This window comes from Amblyomma mixtum, chromosome 6 (assembly GCF_055824585.1).
Source record: "Amblyomma mixtum isolate Tamu chromosome 6, ASM5582458v1, whole genome shotgun sequence".
Taxonomy (NCBI): Eukaryota; Metazoa; Arthropoda; class Arachnida; order Ixodida; family Ixodidae; genus Amblyomma; species Amblyomma mixtum.
In genome coordinates this window covers 95,122,204-95,140,945 of record NC_143017.1, presented here as the reverse complement: position 1 = coordinate 95,140,945, position 18,742 = coordinate 95,122,204, and the positions used below count along the sequence as shown (strand labels likewise).

At 44.8% G+C, this 18,742-nt stretch overlaps 1 protein-coding gene across 2 annotated transcripts in view; it reads left to right on the top strand.

Annotated features, from left to right (window-relative positions):
* Positions 1 to 18,008, top strand: part of LOC149339753 (uncharacterized) — a 32,415-nt gene extending 14,407 nt beyond the window's left edge. For both annotated transcript variants that reach the window (XM_089548421.1, XM_089548422.1), the window contains exons 5-8: positions 8,013 to 8,348; positions 10,787 to 11,203; positions 12,554 to 13,006; positions 14,175 to 18,008. In XM_089548421.1, coding sequence (XP_089404547.1) covers positions 8,013 to 8,348; positions 10,787 to 11,203; positions 12,554 to 13,006; positions 14,175 to 14,462 — 1,494 coding nt within the window. In that variant the 3' untranslated portion in view covers positions 14,463 to 18,008. The remainder of the gene's footprint in view (positions 1 to 8,012; positions 8,349 to 10,786; positions 11,204 to 12,553; positions 13,007 to 14,174) is intronic.
* The last annotated feature ends 734 nt before the right edge of the window (positions 18,009 to 18,742 follow it).

Here is an 18,742-nt window from a genome sequence, read left to right as displayed (position 1 = left end):
TCACGTCACCTAACCACTCCTTGCATGTCACAGCCATCGTTTCGTTGCTGAAGCCAGAACCGAAACAGCGTCAAGATTTCATAAAGGGGGACCACGGGGTGATAAGTAAAGAAAACGCGCAACCAAAATTTTGGTGTCTGTAGTCCTTTAAGTGGTTTTGATCATGCGCTTAGGTACTTCTAGCTGAGCGAGACAGTTTGTCACTTTTTGTGTAGGTGATGAGGCAAAGTGGTGGGAGAAAGCTACTAGAAGTTTGTTTGCTGCTTTTGTTGACCCAGCAGTATTAAAACAATGTTGATGGCGGACGTGCAATGCAGGAGAGTTTTGTGCGCTCTATTGTACTGAATTGCTGCACAGCTCGAAATGGACCGTGACTATATGGGGCATTAGTCTCTGAGAGTATCTGCATGTTGATGTTTTAAACAGTCTATGGCATTTGTCTAGTCTGATAAGTATATAGTGCCATCTCCATTTGAGCTAGCAGTTGTCAAGTCAAAGCAAATGAACTAGTCTGCATCGTCGGTGTTACGTGCGAAGCAGTAGTAACACGCTTCGCCAGTTTGTTATACCAAATTCAGTTTCGTTCCTTGCCTCTGCTGTTGAGGGCTAGTCAGACACGCAGCGTACTTCCTTGGAGCATCAGTCAGTACATGTTGAAAGCGGTTATTTATGTAGTTGAGGGCAATGGAAAGGACTTGAAAAATTGCAGCGTTCGAAAGCTACTTTAATTAAGTTGATGTGCAGCTACCTGAGCTTCTCAGTATTAGCAGCAGAATAAAGGTTTATATATATATAATATATATATTTTGTACTGGAAGTAATGTACATAGAAAGGTAGATAGTAAGAAAATTTGGTGCATCTAGCACGTTACTACAGATCTCTTACTAGACACTGTTAGTTGGACGTACGCAGTGAGCTTGCGCACGCAACGACACCGCGGGTAACGAATGCGCATGCGCAGAGCGCAACGTATCTAGCCGCGCGTTGCGGACGCCCGCCCGCTGTAAAGCACAGCGTAGCGTACGCAATGCGGGACACTACGTGCTGCGTAGAGAACATGGCGGCGACCATCTCGCCCGCTTCGGACCGATTTCACTTCGCCGCTGCTTTCTTCAATGCGATGGCTCGCTCTAACCTGTGCTGTTAGCTTTTATTTTGTCTACTCTCACCCACACGCCAAAATATTAGGGACAAATGCCCCTTGTTTTTCAGATAATGAGGCGATTTTTGACCTTTTAAGCCTAACTAACGTTGTGTACGTTTATCATCATAGCAACCGCACCTACCGAATAATTTTTTTAGTCATGTGCCTACTTTTGCACTTCATTAAACATTATACATTTTTTCGTCTATTAAAAACAGTAATATACTATTCATATTGTCAGAAACTGAAAAATGTTCAGCCGAGCGCTACAGCGCTTTCAGTGTTTGTCACTAGATGGCGACACAACACAACGCGCTACGCGGCTGCTCTGCGGCGGTACGGCCAACTATAAGTGTGACGGGGGTGTCCTTTACAGCGTACGGAACGTAGTGAGCGTTGCGTACGCAATGTCGCTACATACGCAGCAACTAAAAGTGTCTACTGTCGCCACAGCGCATCAGTTTGTCTTTGTAATGTGTAGGGTGGGAACTATATTTCTGGACAAAAACTTCAATACTTACAAACTCCACTGCCATGTGAGTGCCTCATTGAGTCATAAGTCAGAAGACAAAAATTTGAATGTTAGTGTATGATTTATTATGACTGTACAGTCAACTCAGTAATTCAAACTCAATGGGACCAAAAATTTTTTTGAAGTAAGGGGAGCCTTTTTAATTGTGTAACGTCGATGGGACCAAAGCAACGGTTTAAATAAACTGAAGGTTCGAATTAACGAGGCTCCACTTCATTTGCACATTATTGTTGCCTTTGTCAATTTCATTTGTGAATGTGCCATTACTTGTGATGTTTTCTGACAACTTTTCTATGAAACATATAGTGCCTGTGTGTCTGTGAGCACTGTTTATTCTTTTTAACCTTTAGTGTGTATGGGAATGAAAACATCATTGTAAGCATGTTGTTTCTTTTGTCAGACCTAACCTTGATATATGTGGGTGGTGCCTGGAAGTGTGCTTACTTGTGGCTGGCCTCTAACTGGTCTGCTTTAGGACTGTTGATGCATTGTAGACTAGTAGAACCTGCTTTGGGTTTTGCCGTCGGTACTGGAAGCATGCGATTGCATGTAACGTGTGGTATTCGATTCACGAATCGAAATGCGCCGTGCAGTAGTTTTCTACTCTGCACTTCTGTGAAACTTCACCTTCCTGCTGCTTGACACAAACTCACACTCTTTCACACTTGGTTTGCGGGGGTGTGCAAATTCACCAGGATTCACCTGTCAGGGAGCGAATTCGAGCCTAGAATGAGATCTGGCAGTTCGATTCGAGAACCGAATGCTCACTGCGGCCAAATTGGGCTCTTTATGATATGGGAGGCACTTTTGGGCACATCTTGTCATTGTAAAAGTTCATGTTTGCTGGAATAGATTAGATGTTGCTTGAAATGTTACTTGAAATGAGCTGTTAACCACTCGTAAGAAGTGAGTGACTGTTCCGGCTTCCACAGGACTTGGGACTGCCACCCGTGTGCCGAGTGTTGGTTGATAAATGCAAGCACTTCAATGCTGGGTGCGAGTCTTTTTATGCAGGCTTCAGAGAGTTGCAGCATTTGGCTGCGTTGTGTAGTGTTCACGCATTTTCCCAATGTGCCAGACGTGAGCTCAGATTGTGGGAGGAGAACTTTGTTGACGGCGAAGAGAATGGGACACAGCGCTTCTGGGTGCTGGCAAAACGATCTCGCAAACTCTCAGCCAGGGACCACACAGCGCCAAGTGGAGGTTCTCGAGAAATGGGGTATGTGTCCTGCCGTAAATACATCTTTGTCTTAACTTTGCCTTGCTGTAAAGCATTGCATGCATGGTGACGCAGTTGGCATCAGCTGGCAGGTGTTGTCTGAAAATGTGGATTTGCACACTCCCCACCCTTCCACCTTTTTTTGTTGTTGTTAAGTGGGTTTGTTTTTGTTTGTTTGACACACACTGTCTCTCCCACAATCACTGCAGTATTCTCTGCACACAGTAAGCCTTTTGAACTTCATGCTTTTTTATGTGACCTTTCAGAAGGAAGTTTCCTGCAAATAGTGTATTACACACGCTGGTAGGAAAATCCATGTAAAGAAAAGAATAAATTTCACGTTATTTGATAGTTGTGAGGTTTGCAGACTGCAGAGTTGAGTCATAAGGAACTAAAACACGCTGCTGTATTTGTACTCACAATGAGCTTTTTTGGCATATTGAATTTACTCTCAATTTCCTCTACCTTGCTGCCAATCTGTCCTCTGTTCTGTCTGCTTTGTTTGTGAACTGAGCAATTCGGCATTGTTTTTTACATACATGGCATGAAACATTGCTAAAGCTGTTTTTTTTTTTTTAACACTGGTGTGCTCATTGAATAATGTAGCACTTTCTAACTTGAGGACATTGAAACACCATGGGGACTAGAACTAGTGATGAATAAACCTCTTATTAGCAAGTATTTGTTTTTGAGAGCTTATCTGAATGCCGCGCATTGTGTTTGCATCTAGTTTCTTGCCTCTGTGGCTTTTCACCTCATGTCATTTGGTTCAGAATTTCACTTGGGTCTCATCAGTAAATGGGCAGTTTTAAATTTCAGGGTGCATGCTAAAGGCTGAGCATATGTATAATTCACCTCTTAAATGTTTCGGGGAGTTATGGCAAAATTTCAACCCACTTAAGGCCTTTGTTTTCAGCCTAAAATAGCTCTTCAACTGGCGTTGTAAAATGCCTGGCGGCAGTGTTGGCAGGGCAACACCTTTCTTTTACTAGTGCACTATCTGCATAGCTTTACCAATGTTGCATGCCGTAGTGAGTACAGTACAGAAGTGATCTTAATGTAGATGGTAAGGACCTATGTTGTTTTATAATAGTGCTCACTGTGGGCTGCCATGTCTTTTCAAGTGTCATGTCATGAAGACGTTAGTACCAGGGTCAGTACTAATGCCTTGGAAGTACAAAAACAGGTTTGTCCTAGCCAGTTAATCGGTTACTCTGTGTGAAATCTAAACACATCCTAATGCTAGAAGTTTGATCATTGCAGTATTGATAGCTCTGGTTCCCTCCAAATGAGTTCCTAGCTTTTTAAAGGGGAGTGAGGTGAAGAGGAAGTAAATGTTTTCTTTGAGATAAATTTTTAGCCACTCAGAATTGGACCACTTAATTGGATCACTTCGTCAGGTTAGTTGACTATCTCAAACTAAAGCTGCCCTGATTAGAGAACACAACTTGGGGTGTGGGTCGCTGCCTTTGTAATGTGGTGTCCCAGCAGAGTGGGGGTTGTTGCTGTTGCATTTACAGCAGTCTCATGCTTGCTTGGCCACTGGCAATAGGTAATGACTCTGTGACGTTTGACTCCAGGATTGCTCAGCCCACTGTGATCACATGTTGAGGGCCAGACAGTAAATTGCCAAATCCAAATCAATTTGTAGAAGCAGCTCTTCAGTACTTTTGTTGCATTTTGAGAGCAGCAGTGGCTGTTCTGCATGGCGTTGAAAGAAGAAAAGCTGGAATTTCGATGTATTCTCTCCTTTTATCATTGACAAGGGTACTGAGGTTTACTAGGCAGGGACTTGGGCTATTCTTCTGTGGAATCATACATTTTTTTGCTGAATAACTCGTCCTCGTTTATTTGTTGTTTGCGCTGTCTTGTCTCGTGCTAAAGGCCGCATCCCCATCTTTCTCTCACGCTGCTTGTTCATTACGGTGGGGATTGTTTTCTGCTACTGTAGACAGCTGTTTTGTGGCTTTGTCCAGTATCAGTCTTCGTTTTTGTGTTGTCTTCAGAAGTCAAAAGTGGCAATAGTTATTGTGCATGGAGTGTTTTCCCCTTCCATTTCCTTCTTTCTCGCACTGTTGGGGATGCTGTTCACATCTCGAGTATTGTCGTTGGTTTTGTGTCTGTGACGTTTTTGTTTGTCAGTGTGTGTGTGTCCATGTGTGCCCTGCCTTTGAATAAACAGTGTTGTATGTTTGGTTGTACAGCAGTGAGCCACAGCATATAATGCTGTTCAGCATATGTTTGAAGGTACTGCTTCCTCTGAAGCGTAGGAAAGGATGTCTTGCTTAAAATTCTAGGTGCTTGTGCTTTGTGTGAAGCTATCTCGCAGCAACCTTGTATCTTTTGAATATGCCTGGTGGCTGTACTGGACTGGATATGTTGTTGCAGCCCAGTGAGCAGGCGAGGTCGATAAGGGAGTTGGGGACACAAGTTGTCGTGGCTGTGGGAGCATGCAGTTTTCACGCTCAGAAATATGATTTGTATTAACCCTTTCAGGTGCCATTTCTTGTTACTATCGAAAACAAATATAATTTCCATCTAAATATTATATTCAGGCCTGAGAAAGATAATTTTAGTTTTTCAGCGCAGAATACCGGAAGTTGTTAATTTACAAGGATGTGTAGATTTGCATATGAAGCGTTGCGTTTGGTGCAAATAGCGACATCAAAATGCCAGGAATTGTCATGTAAACATCCGAAGAATGGCCAAATCAGTTTCTGTTTTGGAGATGTGCATTACACATGGAATTATGAAAGAAAGAATTTGTGTTATTACTGGTGACAAAATCGTTCTGCACAGAAATGGCAGACAACCTGCTACCTCTCCCACGTGTCGCGAAATATTAATTACTGCGTTCACTATACGGCGTAAAATATCATCTTAAAGGGATCCTGAAATGTTTCGAGGGCCATATTCTAGTGCAACAGATCTATAGAGGTGGGCTTTGTGGGTATTTGAGCCAAATTTGAAGGGTCTGCATGGAGCCTATAATTTAGAAATAATTTTTAAATATCGCTGCTGGCAGTAGCTCACAACCGATTCGGGTGACACACCTCATCGCGTGTCGCCTACCCCGACGACGTCAGTGGGCAGGGGGGGGGAGCAATATTTAAAAATTATTTCTAAATTATAGGGTCCATGCAGACCCTTCAAACTTGGCTCGAATACCCACAAAGCCCACCTCTACAGATCTGTTGCATATAATATGCCCATCAAAATCATTTCAGGGTCTCTTTAATCACTACAAGAAGGAAGAAAAATTCACCTGAACGAATGAAATCGCTGCAAGGGGCATCACGCATTGAGAAAAAGTTGTGAATTTGATGTGTACACATTGTGTACAAAACATCTGAAAGCGTTAATTTTGACTGGTGGGAAGCAGCTAGAGTGCATTCTCCTTCTACAGTTGGACTTGAAGAATGCAATGCACTCAGACTACCAGTCCTGTTAAAATCAGTGTAATTGCTACACATCATGTTTAAGTGTTAACCAGTATGATCTGTTTTTTTGCATGTATGATGCTGAGCAGATTGTGACATTCCATCATTGTCGCTCTGTTTGCCAGTGCAACCTACGTCATTATCATGTATCACATTGCATTCAGCTCTCGGCTGCCTGGAAATTAGATACGAAACTTTGGATATTGATAAATTAGTTGCAACAGGTGTGATGCCCAAGCTCTGGCCATTACTATGCAGAGGAAATTCTGCAGAACCGCAGTTATGATTCTAGATATTGGCAAAGACAGAACTGGGATTTGAACGTGTTAAAAAAAAAGTAACTAATGCTGTGATGTTGTAAAGGCATTCATTCTTTGCTCTTGGCCTCGTGAGCGATGGGAAGGAAGTGTCCTGTGCATGTACATAACGTTTAAAGGGGCCCGAATCACTGCTCGAATGTGGCGAGTTATTCAGCAGGTTGGGTACATTGTTATGAACGCCATGGCTAAGTTGTGCAGTCTTAAATGGTGTTTAGGGCTCGCAAATGTAGGTAAAAATAAGCTCTTCTTCACTTCTTACAGCTGGTTCTTCTGTCTGCCTTACGCAGTTGAGTTTAAGCAGCTGCTGTGCGACGTCAGTGCACAATATTTATGTGCACCTGCCATTTGTTCAGGAGCAGATTTGTTCGGCACGAAATCGGGATGTGATTGTTTTAAGTCTCGCGAGAGTGCAAATAAGTGAGTGACTGAAGCCTGAGCAAACTTGGTCGCAGTCCCTCTGCCCCTTTGCTTTGTTGCCACTTGTCATAGGGTATGCTGTGTGACGGCTTCCTGGTAACAACTTCTTAGCTTTCACATAAACAGGGTCGACAGAAGCCCGCAGCAGTGTATAACAACAGTCGCAGTTGGGAAACACCTGATGCAGTACATGTCGGTAGTGAAGTCGACTACGGAGGCAGAGGTTGATGGATATGGGGAGAATTTAAGGCTCGAGCTAAGGGAAATGTCAAGGAATTTTTTCTGATACAGTTAATTTTTCTTCCAGCTTTTGTCACACATTTAGGAATGATTACGTTGTTCTTAAGGCACCTTGAAGGTTCCAGAATATTTCTAGTAATTGATAGAAAGTGTTTCAGGGCTCCTTTAAGACTATTGAAATGAAAGTTACTCGCCTGTTCATTTTTCTTTTATGTTCTTGTGTGTCCATGACTGTGATGGAGCTCAGTTAGGACACCGAAAAACCCATTTGATGGTTGTAAAACATTCACATTCCTTTTTTTTTTCGGTTATGGGATTTGTTAAGTTTCAGCAAAACGTTCAGCGTAATCTTTGTGTATTTAGAGTTTGGCCACTTCATTGCGAAAAGCATTGGGCTGGTTTTGTGGCACAAATTATTTTGTTCTTTAAGAAAGCTATCTCAAAAAATGACCTTAACTTAACATTATGCGACAGGGACATCGATGTTAGTAGGGTTGCAAGCTAGTAAGTGCTTGGAGGGTGCCGTTTTAGTTGGTTGTTATATTTAAGGCTTTTATTACTTCTTTTTATTATTGTAAACAGGTTCTGAGATTGCTAGTCAGTGCTTTGAAAAAGGCATTGTGGGGAAAGAATAAAGTCTAATTTTGAGCAGCATCTCTCCCTGACCTCGTGCCTCCCCCTGGTGACGGGCTCTTACAGGACGGTGAAAATGAAGAACCTGTTCAGCAGGCAAATGGGGACTCTGCGCCGAAAGACAAAGAAGCTGCGGGAGCCGCAAGCAATGACAAGAGCTCGGCTGCAGTAGCGCATGCCATTAAGGCAGTCAAGGCCGAACAGCGGATGCAGCAGCTGAAGCGCCGCAAGAGGGCGTCGGCCGTTGTTGGCGCAGGCGCCAAGGAGCTGGACTGCCCTGTGTGCGGCAAGCAGTTCACCAAGAAGTACTACCTCCAGCGCCACCTGCAAATGACCGCCTGCTCTGGCGGGCCACCACCTGCTCACCCCTGCGAGGTGTGCGGAAAGGTGTACTCCCGCAAGGTGAGTGGTGGCTCCTCTTCCTTTCGTCCACTGCTTCACTCACCGACATGGTTGTGTGTGACCGTTCGTCTCCTATTGGGCCATTTTATTACAACCCATATAATGTCTCGGTGACTGATGATTGGCTGCTGAGCCCAAGGTTATGCTTTTGAATCATAGCCACTGTGGCCTCCATTTCTGTAGCACGACCCGATTGGCCGAAACAGCAGAGGCGGATGGAGTGGCTGGCTCGGCTGCGGCGCGAAGCGCCAGAGAAAGTGAGCCGGGACGTCTTGTAGGTCGCGCAGTAGAAGAGCACAGATCACGGTTTTCGGTAGATGGAAGACACCCCCCTACTGAGCTTTGAAGGGTTGCAACAATTTTAAGGTGAAAGCCTTTAGTGCTTCATCGTTGTTGACAGAAAGTTTTCAGCAGAGATGTCACGCTTTTCAGTTGGTCGAAATGGTCATGACCTCTAAGCACGCGGATTCGAAGTAGTACTGTCATTCACGGATGCTTGACGCCCCCTTTTAGTACAGACAATTAATAAAATAGTTGTCGTCAGCTGCGACAGGTGGCGCAAGGCGTCCGCCAAACAGTGCGCCAGCGCCTTGCAGCACTTTACGAGAGCCAAAGTTCCCCCTGAATTTTTTTATTCGTTAATGCCTGTCGGAGTACCTTGCATTCAATGTTTACAGCACTGTCTGGCAGCATGAATGCCATGCTCATCATGCTGATGCTGATTCATCAGCAGGGGCAATCCGTGCATCACTGCACTGACATGTTTAATATGCCATAGGAGACATTTAGATTGTAAAAAGCCGCTGTAGGATGGCTCTGTACTGAGCATGTGAGTTGCCTCTGGTGACCACCCTACAGACCGGCAATCGAAAGTCTTCTACCTGTTGAGATTCTTCACCAGTGGCAGTTTTCAGGCGTCTGTGGCTGTGCATGTGCTTGTGTCACGGCGAACCTCTGAGAACTTCGTGTGCAAAGCCTACCCACATGCACATGGCTTAAAAGAAGTATGAAATGTCAAACTGATCACAATTTTTACTTATTTAGTCCAGAAAAAAAAATGCCTCGCAGTGATGTCTTCCAGTTCCCACCATGCCTGTGTAAAATGTATGCAAGACGTCTGCTCAGGTGTCCAATCGTAGCAGAAACTTGTGTTTAGCGATGTTGCAGGCAGCAAGTATAGGTGTTTGTTTTGTGTCCAGAGAAGTGGTCACTGCTACTTGTATCACTGCAGTTTTGTGTGTCCATCACTTGTGTAGTGAGTGAGGTTCACACCACAGACTTTCCTCTCCATTCTTTTTTTGCCTGGCAGTAAATGTGAAAAAAACGCTACGCTGTGCGAACAATCCCGTCATTTACCACAGGTGATCGGCCACTGCAGCGGCCACCATTTGTCACTGTAAGCATGTATGCAGTTGTGTAAAGTACTTTTTTTTTCTTTAACACGCGTCTCGCCTTTATAAGTAGAAAAAATTTTATAAAGATTGTTTTTTATTTGTTCAGGCCCACAGGGGTGGGAGGCAACTTAGATTGCCTGTCTAGCCTCCGTCACACAACTAGCAATTTGGCCGATGCCTTCTTTGGTCACGTTCTGTTCATGGTCAGATTACAAAACTGACACTGCATCTTGTGTGGCACCGCTTGCAAGACCTTAACTGCTGCAGGTGCTCGCAGTTACAGCCACACCAACATCCACACCGAGCTTTTCGGCTCGTTGTCTTGTGAGTGACCCTTCCTGGGGCTGAAGTTGGGGCGTGGACTCAGATGGTCAAAATTATAATCTGGAGCCTCTATCACAGTCCATGTGCTGCTTCGAGGCATAAAAATCATGCATAATTCTCAGCACAATGTTTTATCCATTGGCTGCAGAGTGTAAGTTATAGTGATGCTATCAGCATTGACCGCACCGCGCATATTCCTAGTTTTAGTATTTTAATTTGCATGCAAAAACAAATTCATGGTGCAGTTATGAGCATGATAAAAGGATGTTTACACCCATCTTTAAATGTTTGTAGCATGCTAAAAGAACGGTCTGTGAGACCCACATAAAGAAACTGGCTTGGCTGATGTGTCACCAGCCTGGTGACACCAGCATGAGCTTACTTTGCCTAGGAAGCCACGTGAAGGAGTTGAGCCAGTTGTAGCCAGACATGGGCAAATGAATTTCGAAGCAGTTTGAAGATAAATGCGGCCCTTGGGGATTTGCGAACTTTTTTTTTTGTTGAATGCTACACATCTGCTGTGCAGTGTACATGTCTGCAAGAGGCAGGCATAAGGCTTTTTGCATGGTCATACCAGTGAGTTTGGGCAAACTTCCTAGCAGTGCAGTTATAGGACAAACAACTCGGATAAGCAGACATCTGTGCAGGCAGCTGCTAAAAAAAAATGCGTGCAGCCGTGATCTGACGTCGGACACTGACCGGTATGCCCTCATTCTTCAGGACAACCTTCGGGAGCACTTGCGGGCCCACGCGGGGGAGGTGACGCGGCGCAAGAAGTACAAGTGTGAGCACTGCGGCAAGACATTCCACGGCATCTCGCTGCTCAAGATCCACATCAGAGTGCACACGGGCGAGCGGCCTTTTGCCTGCGACTTCTGCAGCAAGGGTTTCCCCTCGGTCACAGCACTCAACAAGCACAGGCGCATCCACACAGGCGAGAAGCCTTACGCGTGCGCTGAGTGCGGCATGCGCTTCTCCCTCAAGGGCACGCTCAACCGGCACACACGCATCCACACGGGCATCCGGCCGCACAAATGCCCGTACTGCGGCAAGGAGTTCATTCAGGGAGGCGGGCTCAAGGCGCACCTATTCCACCACACTGGCATGAACGGCTTCAAGTGCTCCGTCTGTGACAAGGTGAGCAGCTGTTGCACTGTAGTCGGTATGCGGCTTTTTGCTGTAGAGGAATCTCTTGTTGAGCTTGATTCAAACAGTGGGTTTATACTCGAACTGGTGCTTTGGCACCATCAGCAGTGTATTAAAGGGGCTCTGAAACACCTTCCAAGGAGAGCACGTCAACTCGATCAATCACTGCATTGTGTCGATTGTGTTGTCATGGGCACCAGAGCCAAGTAGTACACCTCTACATGCAGCAGAGCACCCACAATGTATGTCAAGTGTATGTCATCTTTTGTTGTTATTTTTGTGTTCACACTTCTACGCCAAAGTTGTGTGCGTATTGTCTACAGTAGGTCATTTACCCACATCCCAACTCAGACTGCTGACAAGAAGCAGTCGGAGTTTCAAGCTTTTATGACGCAATAAGTAGCTAATGACCCATTTATTACAGTGGAGCCTTAGTTGTTTAGGTACAGGATAAATAATTGGATATGCCTACGCTGGCCGCCACTAGTTCTGGTTTCGAAGGCAAAGAACATCAAGCATGCTGCAATGTCGGAGGGGATTAAGACAAACTAAACTAGCCACTGATCACGTAGGCGAGGTGCAGTCTAATTTCTGACCTAAGCACATCTTAGCAATATTGTGCTGGCTACTGAGTAGCCCCTTTTCTCTAGCAGTGATGTCCGTACTATGCCTCGAGGAGCTCCATAATGAATCATTCATCCATGTAGTTATTGAGAATTAGGTTTCTGTAAGCTCTCAGCTTTGGTCATTATACTTTGTAGAAGCATTCTAGGAAGTATCAGTATTGAAGCACTCAAATAGTTTGAGGTCAGATTTTGTGCCTGTACTGCTAAAAAAAAAGAAAGAAAAAGAAAGCTTAATCGGGACAGTTGTGAGCTGGGAACCGGACACTGAATGTTAAAGTGAAAATGAGCCACCAATTGAAGTGCATGCAAGGTGAGTCTTTTTTTAGGCAACTTTGATATTTGTTTTTAGGCTTGCTTAAACTGGGGAGATAACTGTTCAGGCCCTATGAAAATGACTCTTGCCTCGATGTCTGTAGACCTGTGCCTGATGCTATGCTTGCTGTGCCTCTTCCGCTGTTGCACCGCCGCGGTGGCTCAGTGGTTATGGCGCTCGGCAGCTGAACCGAAAGACGTGGGTTCGATCCCGGCCGTGGCAGTCGAATTTCGATGGAGGCGAAATTCTAGAGGCCCGTGTACTGTGCGATGTCTGCATGTTAAAGAACCCCAGGTGGTCTAAATTTCCGGAGCCCTTCACTACGGCGTCTCTGATAGCTTTAGTTGCTTTTAAACCCTAATAAACCAAACCAATCTTCCACTGTTGCATGCACGTGCGCAGGTTTTCAACCGCAAGGCTCGCCTTGACCTGCACATGAAGTACTTGCACCTGAAGGAGAAGCCGCACGTGTGCGAGGACTGTGGCAAGGGCTTCACGCGGCGCGAGGACCTGACGCGCCACTCGGTGCTGCACACGGGCGAGAAGCCCTTCCAGTGCCCAACGTGCCACAAGCGCTTCGCCATCAAGCCCTCGCTCAAGATCCACATGGTGACGCACACCAAGGAGGAGCCGCGCTCGTGCCACGAGTGTGGGCGCGCCTTCATCCGCAAGGACTGCCTCATGCGACACATGCGCAAGCGCCACCGTGATCTGCTTGACCGCATCCTGCTCGATGAGGAGGATGACCGCTTTGCCCCGACCCCCGTTGCCACCCCAGGGGGCGCTGCAAGCACCGAGGGAGGGGCCAAGGCCGGCGCCCCTGCTGGCACCGTGGCCCGTATCCTGTCTGAACAGGTAGCATGTTTTTTTTTGTTTGTTTGTTTAGTGCTGATAGTTATGCTAGAAATGTGTAATGTGGCAATGTGGTTTTTGACCGAGATAGACACTTGTGTTAGGCCATGCAGCCATGGAAAAAAATGCTACCCAGGCTTTGGTAGGAGCATTACAATAATATCAAGGACATTGCAGCCATGTCCTTTTAGTTTGTGGCAGGCAACCAGAAGCTGCTGGCTACAGAACGTTATGTGCTTGACCTAGTCTCACTGCCATTGTACTCGACTTTTTTTTTCTTTCTCAGAGTAACGGTTTCTAAAGACATGCAGCTGAATACCATATATACTTATGCAGTACACACCCCGAGCCTAAAGCCAGTAATTAAAAAAAAAAGGCTAAAATAGTTGCTTCATGTGTGCATAATTTTGCCTACATAGTGCTACGCTGGGAGCTGATAGACAATAGCTGCCTGCAGCACTCGGTACAACCATGCACGCGCATGGTTGTACATGGGTGGCGCTGGTAAACACTCCCAAGGTTCGGTGATTTGTAAACATAAATACCCCCGAAAGCAGAAGGTTTGACAGCTGTCGCTGTAGCTCAGAGGTAGAGCACCGGACGCGTAATTCGGAGGTCGTGGGTTCGGATCCCACCGGCGGCATGTGGTTGTTTTTTCTTCTGCTTTCTAATCAACTAGCTTTAAGCGATAACATATTCAGTAGTATTATAAATTGATCAACACCACAAAAAAATAAATTAATTAAAAATCCCCTGTGCCCCTTGGTTTCTGAGGCTGTTGGCTTCTCTCATATTTATAACGAGCCCCTCATTCCCCTTTGCTTGTCTGCTTAATTGCTCCTATAAGGTGTGTTGTGGTTCCTCAGTGAAGTTAGAATTATTGAGTCTGAAAAATATAAGGCCACTATATTAACGACTGGTTATATAGTGAAACATTCAGCTCGGAGCAATTATGGTATGATTAATTTGAGAATGAAGTGCATAAAGGAAAGTGGGGTGTTCAGGAATGCATAGACTTACTTGCTCTGTAAACCCAAATAGCACCCAAGGAATCCTAGGTTCCTGCAGAACTCATTTTTAGAATTACTGCTGTGCTAAAGATGTTAAGCTGTTACTTGGTTGCACATACAAGGACTAAAGGGTTACTGCTTACTGCCCTCTTTTGCCTTAGGCTCTCTGCGAGAGTATCCGCGAGCTGCTGGGCTTGCTTGTGGATGAACCGACGCTGAAGGGATTTGGGTACCCGGACAAGCCTGTGGATGAGCTGCTGGAAGCCGTCATTCGCCGCTGTGGCCACAGTCCAGCCAGCCCGGACGATTACAACTACATGGACCGGCTGCGTGAGAACTCCAAGCTGCTCTTCACAGTGGTCATTGATGACAATGCCGTGAAGACCCTGCTCAACAACCAGACTGTCGACGAGGTCATCCTGCACGTGCTTCGTCTGGCAAAGTCCTAGTTTCTCAGTAGTGTGGCCTGTTTCATCTCTTCTTTCTCTGTTAGCTGATCACATCTTGTGAGGGTGCATGACAGCAAGTAGTTAAGTGTTTTGCTTAGAGCAAGGAGCTCGCATACTTCATCATGCATTAGGTGCGACACAATCATAGGCTGTCCAAGAAAAGGGACCATAAAGCAATAGCCAGAGGTTTACGACCACAAGGAATGTTTGTTGATGTGTATTGGGAGTCCCATGCATTTGTACAGTTCTAGCCCGTGTTGGCAGTTTTGTAATGCATTGGCATTTTGCGGGTGCCACATTGTGCTGCGGGGATTCTTTAGTCACTGGAAATTGTCACTGACGTGTTCAGACTTGTGCAGTGGTCGTAACTGCAAATAGCCTATCATAATACTGTCTACGCAAGTTCGATGATGTTTGCCTGATTTCATTGGTACACCTGTAGTTTATGTTGGTTTCGAACTTCATTTGAAAGAAAAGAAAGAAAGAGCACTGTTTAGAAGCCAAGGTTTGCTCCAGCATGAACAGTTTTCCACCAAACTGCGCTCCATGAATGTTCTAGCTACTGACCTGCTCACTTAGCTCAGCGAAATGCCTTTAAGGTCTCGTGGGTCGTTACATAGAGGTTGGTCTGCTATAAATAAGCTGGTCATGTTAGCTAGTATGCCACTTAGCACATTTGTCTTCATGCACCCTCATCAGACCTTCTTCATGTTTTCTTATTGAAGCATATATATCCTTTCGTCTTCACTTGTATTCATTTTCTCATTGCACAATGCTCCTGCTCAGGCAAAATTGAGCAAAACAGACAGCTAGAGACATTGCTAAGCTCAGGATTATCTTCTCGGCCCTAAAGTGGGGGAAGGGGCTCAATGGAACTGAATTGTGAACATTGTAGTTGGTGTCAGGCAGCAGGGGATGCATTTGAAGGAAGGCCAACAACACATTGCTCATTCAGACGATGAGCAGACAGCCCAAATTATGAGAAAATGCTGCAGTCTGTCTCTCTCTCTCTCTCTCTCTCTTCTACTGCCTTCACTATTGGTGGCCCCGAGAACTTGGTAAACTGCGGGTGCGAAAGGACTACTGCAAGAGCTGCCATTGGTCTGTATTACCATTCACAGTGTTTGAGAACCATCCAAACCATGCAGAGATGTCTTGTAGGGTGGTCTTTCGTGCAGCAGCATGCAAAGTAATAGCACGTGCAAGTGTAGACTCATTTCATAGAAGTGGCCTCGTATCGCGGCCTTGTTTTTTGACCCGTTGACGCAACTTGATACAGAGTAATGCTATGTGCCAGCCAAGTGCAACTCAAAAGTCTTCCAGGTTTTCACGAAATCATAGACCTGTCCGGTCTGGTAGGAACAAGATGCCCAAATATGAGAGTGCCTGAGCGGTTTGTTTCTGGTGCTTCAGTGATCATGCTGTGCAGCAATTTCTTTTAGTTTACAAGCAGAAATACCAGGTATTGACAATTGGGGAATATGCCAAGGGCACTAAAAAAATTTTTTTTTTTTTTTTTTTTTTTTCAATTAGGTTTAGAGACTGCTTGTGTGTCACTCACTGCCAACTCATAGGAGAGAATTGAGTCGTATTTATAAAAGCCACTTACAAAACTAAAAATTTGCATAAAGCATATCTGGAGTATGTGCCTATATGATGTCATCTGCCTTTTATTGAATGTGTACTGTTTTCAGTCTTAAGTTTTTTGCGTAAGAAAAAACTGCTGGTATATTTTCTTATGAACCTTATAGCTAGCTGTAGTAATGGAAGCTGGAGAGCTTAGAAACTCGGTAACGCAAATTATGGAGGAACACAAAGTGTCTATGCATGTTCTTGTTCATGCAAGTAAAAATGATTGTTCAAAATGACACGACAACAATGTACCTTTTACTGTGAATGCCTTAAGCGCTAATATATAGATAGTATCAGACACGCTATCATCAACTACAGCTTTATCCACTGGTCTTATGTTTTTAGTGCATACAAAGACAAGAAAGTGAAAATGATGCCCTAGGGCACAGTGCCTTCTATTACCTGAGCAATAGCTCTGGTCTGTTTCTGATGTTCTTGTTTCTAAACGATACTTATGATTTTTGCAAATTATTGCATGTTTTTTGCTAAAGTAAAAGCAGAGAATCTGCTACACCTTTCTCTGTCGCCCTTAAGCATACGAGTAAAGGGAAGAGACACGCTCCGTATGACATACATGGCGGAAGCCAACAGCCAGCGAAACCAAGAAGCATAGGGGCGTTTTTTTTTTGTTAATTTGTAGTTTTTAATCGGGAGATTAATAAAAGGTCGTGAGGTCAGATCCCTCCTGCTGCATGTGGTTATTTTTTCTTCTGCTTTTATTGATCCCCCACTGATGAAAAACTACAAATTAACAACAACAACAAAAAAAACATCCCCTATGCTTCTTGATTTCAGTGGCTGGCGGCTTCCGTCATGTCTGTTGCCCTTATGTAAGATCTGGTAAGTGCTTATGAAGAAAAAAAAAAACTGTTTCTGAAGCCTAATTATGGTCACCTGTGGCTATTTGATGTGCACTGGGAAGTTTTCACCATATATCATGCAAACAAAAAAAAAGACTGCTGTTGCCACGTATGCTGAGCAGTTGAACCATTCCACTGGGTTCACATTGTTGAGATTTTTGAGTGACACTCGCCAGTGTGTTTAAGTGGTGCCTCACTATGACACTATCATCACTGTGCCTAGCCTGGCAAAGCACATTGTGCAAAAGCGTTGTGAAGCCAGGCTGTGTTTTGTTTGCTTGCAGTTTTCAAGCATGTGGCTGAGACCACTTGGTAGTGCCGGCATTGTTACGCCTAGGCTGTCCATTGCCAGCGAGTTCTACATTCCGCCTTCATTGTCCCTGCTGTGTCTCTGCCCAAGTTTTAAACTGCAGCTGTTGTAACCGTCAGCCAAATGCTGTCATCCTAGCGCCAGTGCTCTTGTAAGGATCTTGAAACAAGTGCCTTGCAGATAGTTTTACGATATGTTGTCTTTTTGCGAGTGCTTCTTTTGGCCAAGATTAGGAACAGAGCTCTTGGGGAAGTGAGCAGTCTGTTTTCGAGCCACGTTTTTATTCGTTGATGCTGCAGTTACCTTCCTGTGAAGTCTGTCGGAGCATTACAAGTAGCTCAGAGTCGTTTTTGTTCTGTGTGGACAGTCTGTCATTATGTAAATATGGGAAATGGGGTGTCATCAAGAAGCTTGCATGTGCCTTACAAGACAAGCTAGATTTTGTGTGTTTATTTTAGAGTGTACTTCCTGAGCAATAATACTTGCACAAGCTCTTAACCTCTCAGCAACATGTTTAGTCCTCTCACAATGTGTGCTCCTCGAATTGCCCTCATCCTTCTTCTTTTTTCTCAGAATCAAAGCTTTTCTGCCTTACGTGTATGAGAGCATTCTCACTTTTTTGTCAGACATCAGTCATTCTTTGCTGTATGAAGAATATATTTGAAGAGCAAATTCATGCATTTTACTGTACCTGTTCTGTCGTTGCTCCTTTGTCTGAATGATTCATAAAAGGGTGCAAATTTAGTTGTCTTATCTTGCTCTCTCTCTTTTTGTGTGTGCGTGTGTGCGTGTGTGTTGCTGTAAACTGCTGAAGTCTGATGCAACTCAGGAAACACACAGCAGATGCAGGCGTGCTCTCCAGCCAATGGTGTTAGCAGGTAATGAGATTAAGCCAAGAGAAGGCCAGATTAGCGGGGAGCAGTGGAAAGTTACGTGGGAAGAAGTTTGCAGGGATAGGGTGAGCACAGCTGGCACAGGAGAAGGTTAATTGGAGAGATAGGGGAGAGGCCTTTTGCCAGGCAGTGCACGCACTCGGGAAGCACTCAACCATGATGCCATGAGAATCTGTCGACACCATTTGCTCGAGGGCCTCCTTTTAACAGCATTTGCCCCTTCATTTTTGGGTTGTATCTGACTGCAGCAGCATTTTGTTGATAGTGTCATGACTCCCAGTTCTTTGATTTGGAAGGTCACAAGCTAAGTCGGCTTTCCTCAGATAAACCTGCATCAGAAGGCAGTTCAGGAAAGAAAAAAAGGCATATTCGTATAGCTTTCCTCCTGACTTTAATGTTCTGGAGCATTGTGCCTTCCAGATTTACATATCTTTGTCATTAAGAACTATCAAAAGCTGACAGTATGGAAATAGAATGCTACTGCAGTTTTGCAGTCCTAATTGTAATCCCTGCATTTTTTTTTGCTTGCCCTTTGTGCACACAGGAAAGAAACTCCCTGCCTGGTGGCAATGATACGTTGCATGA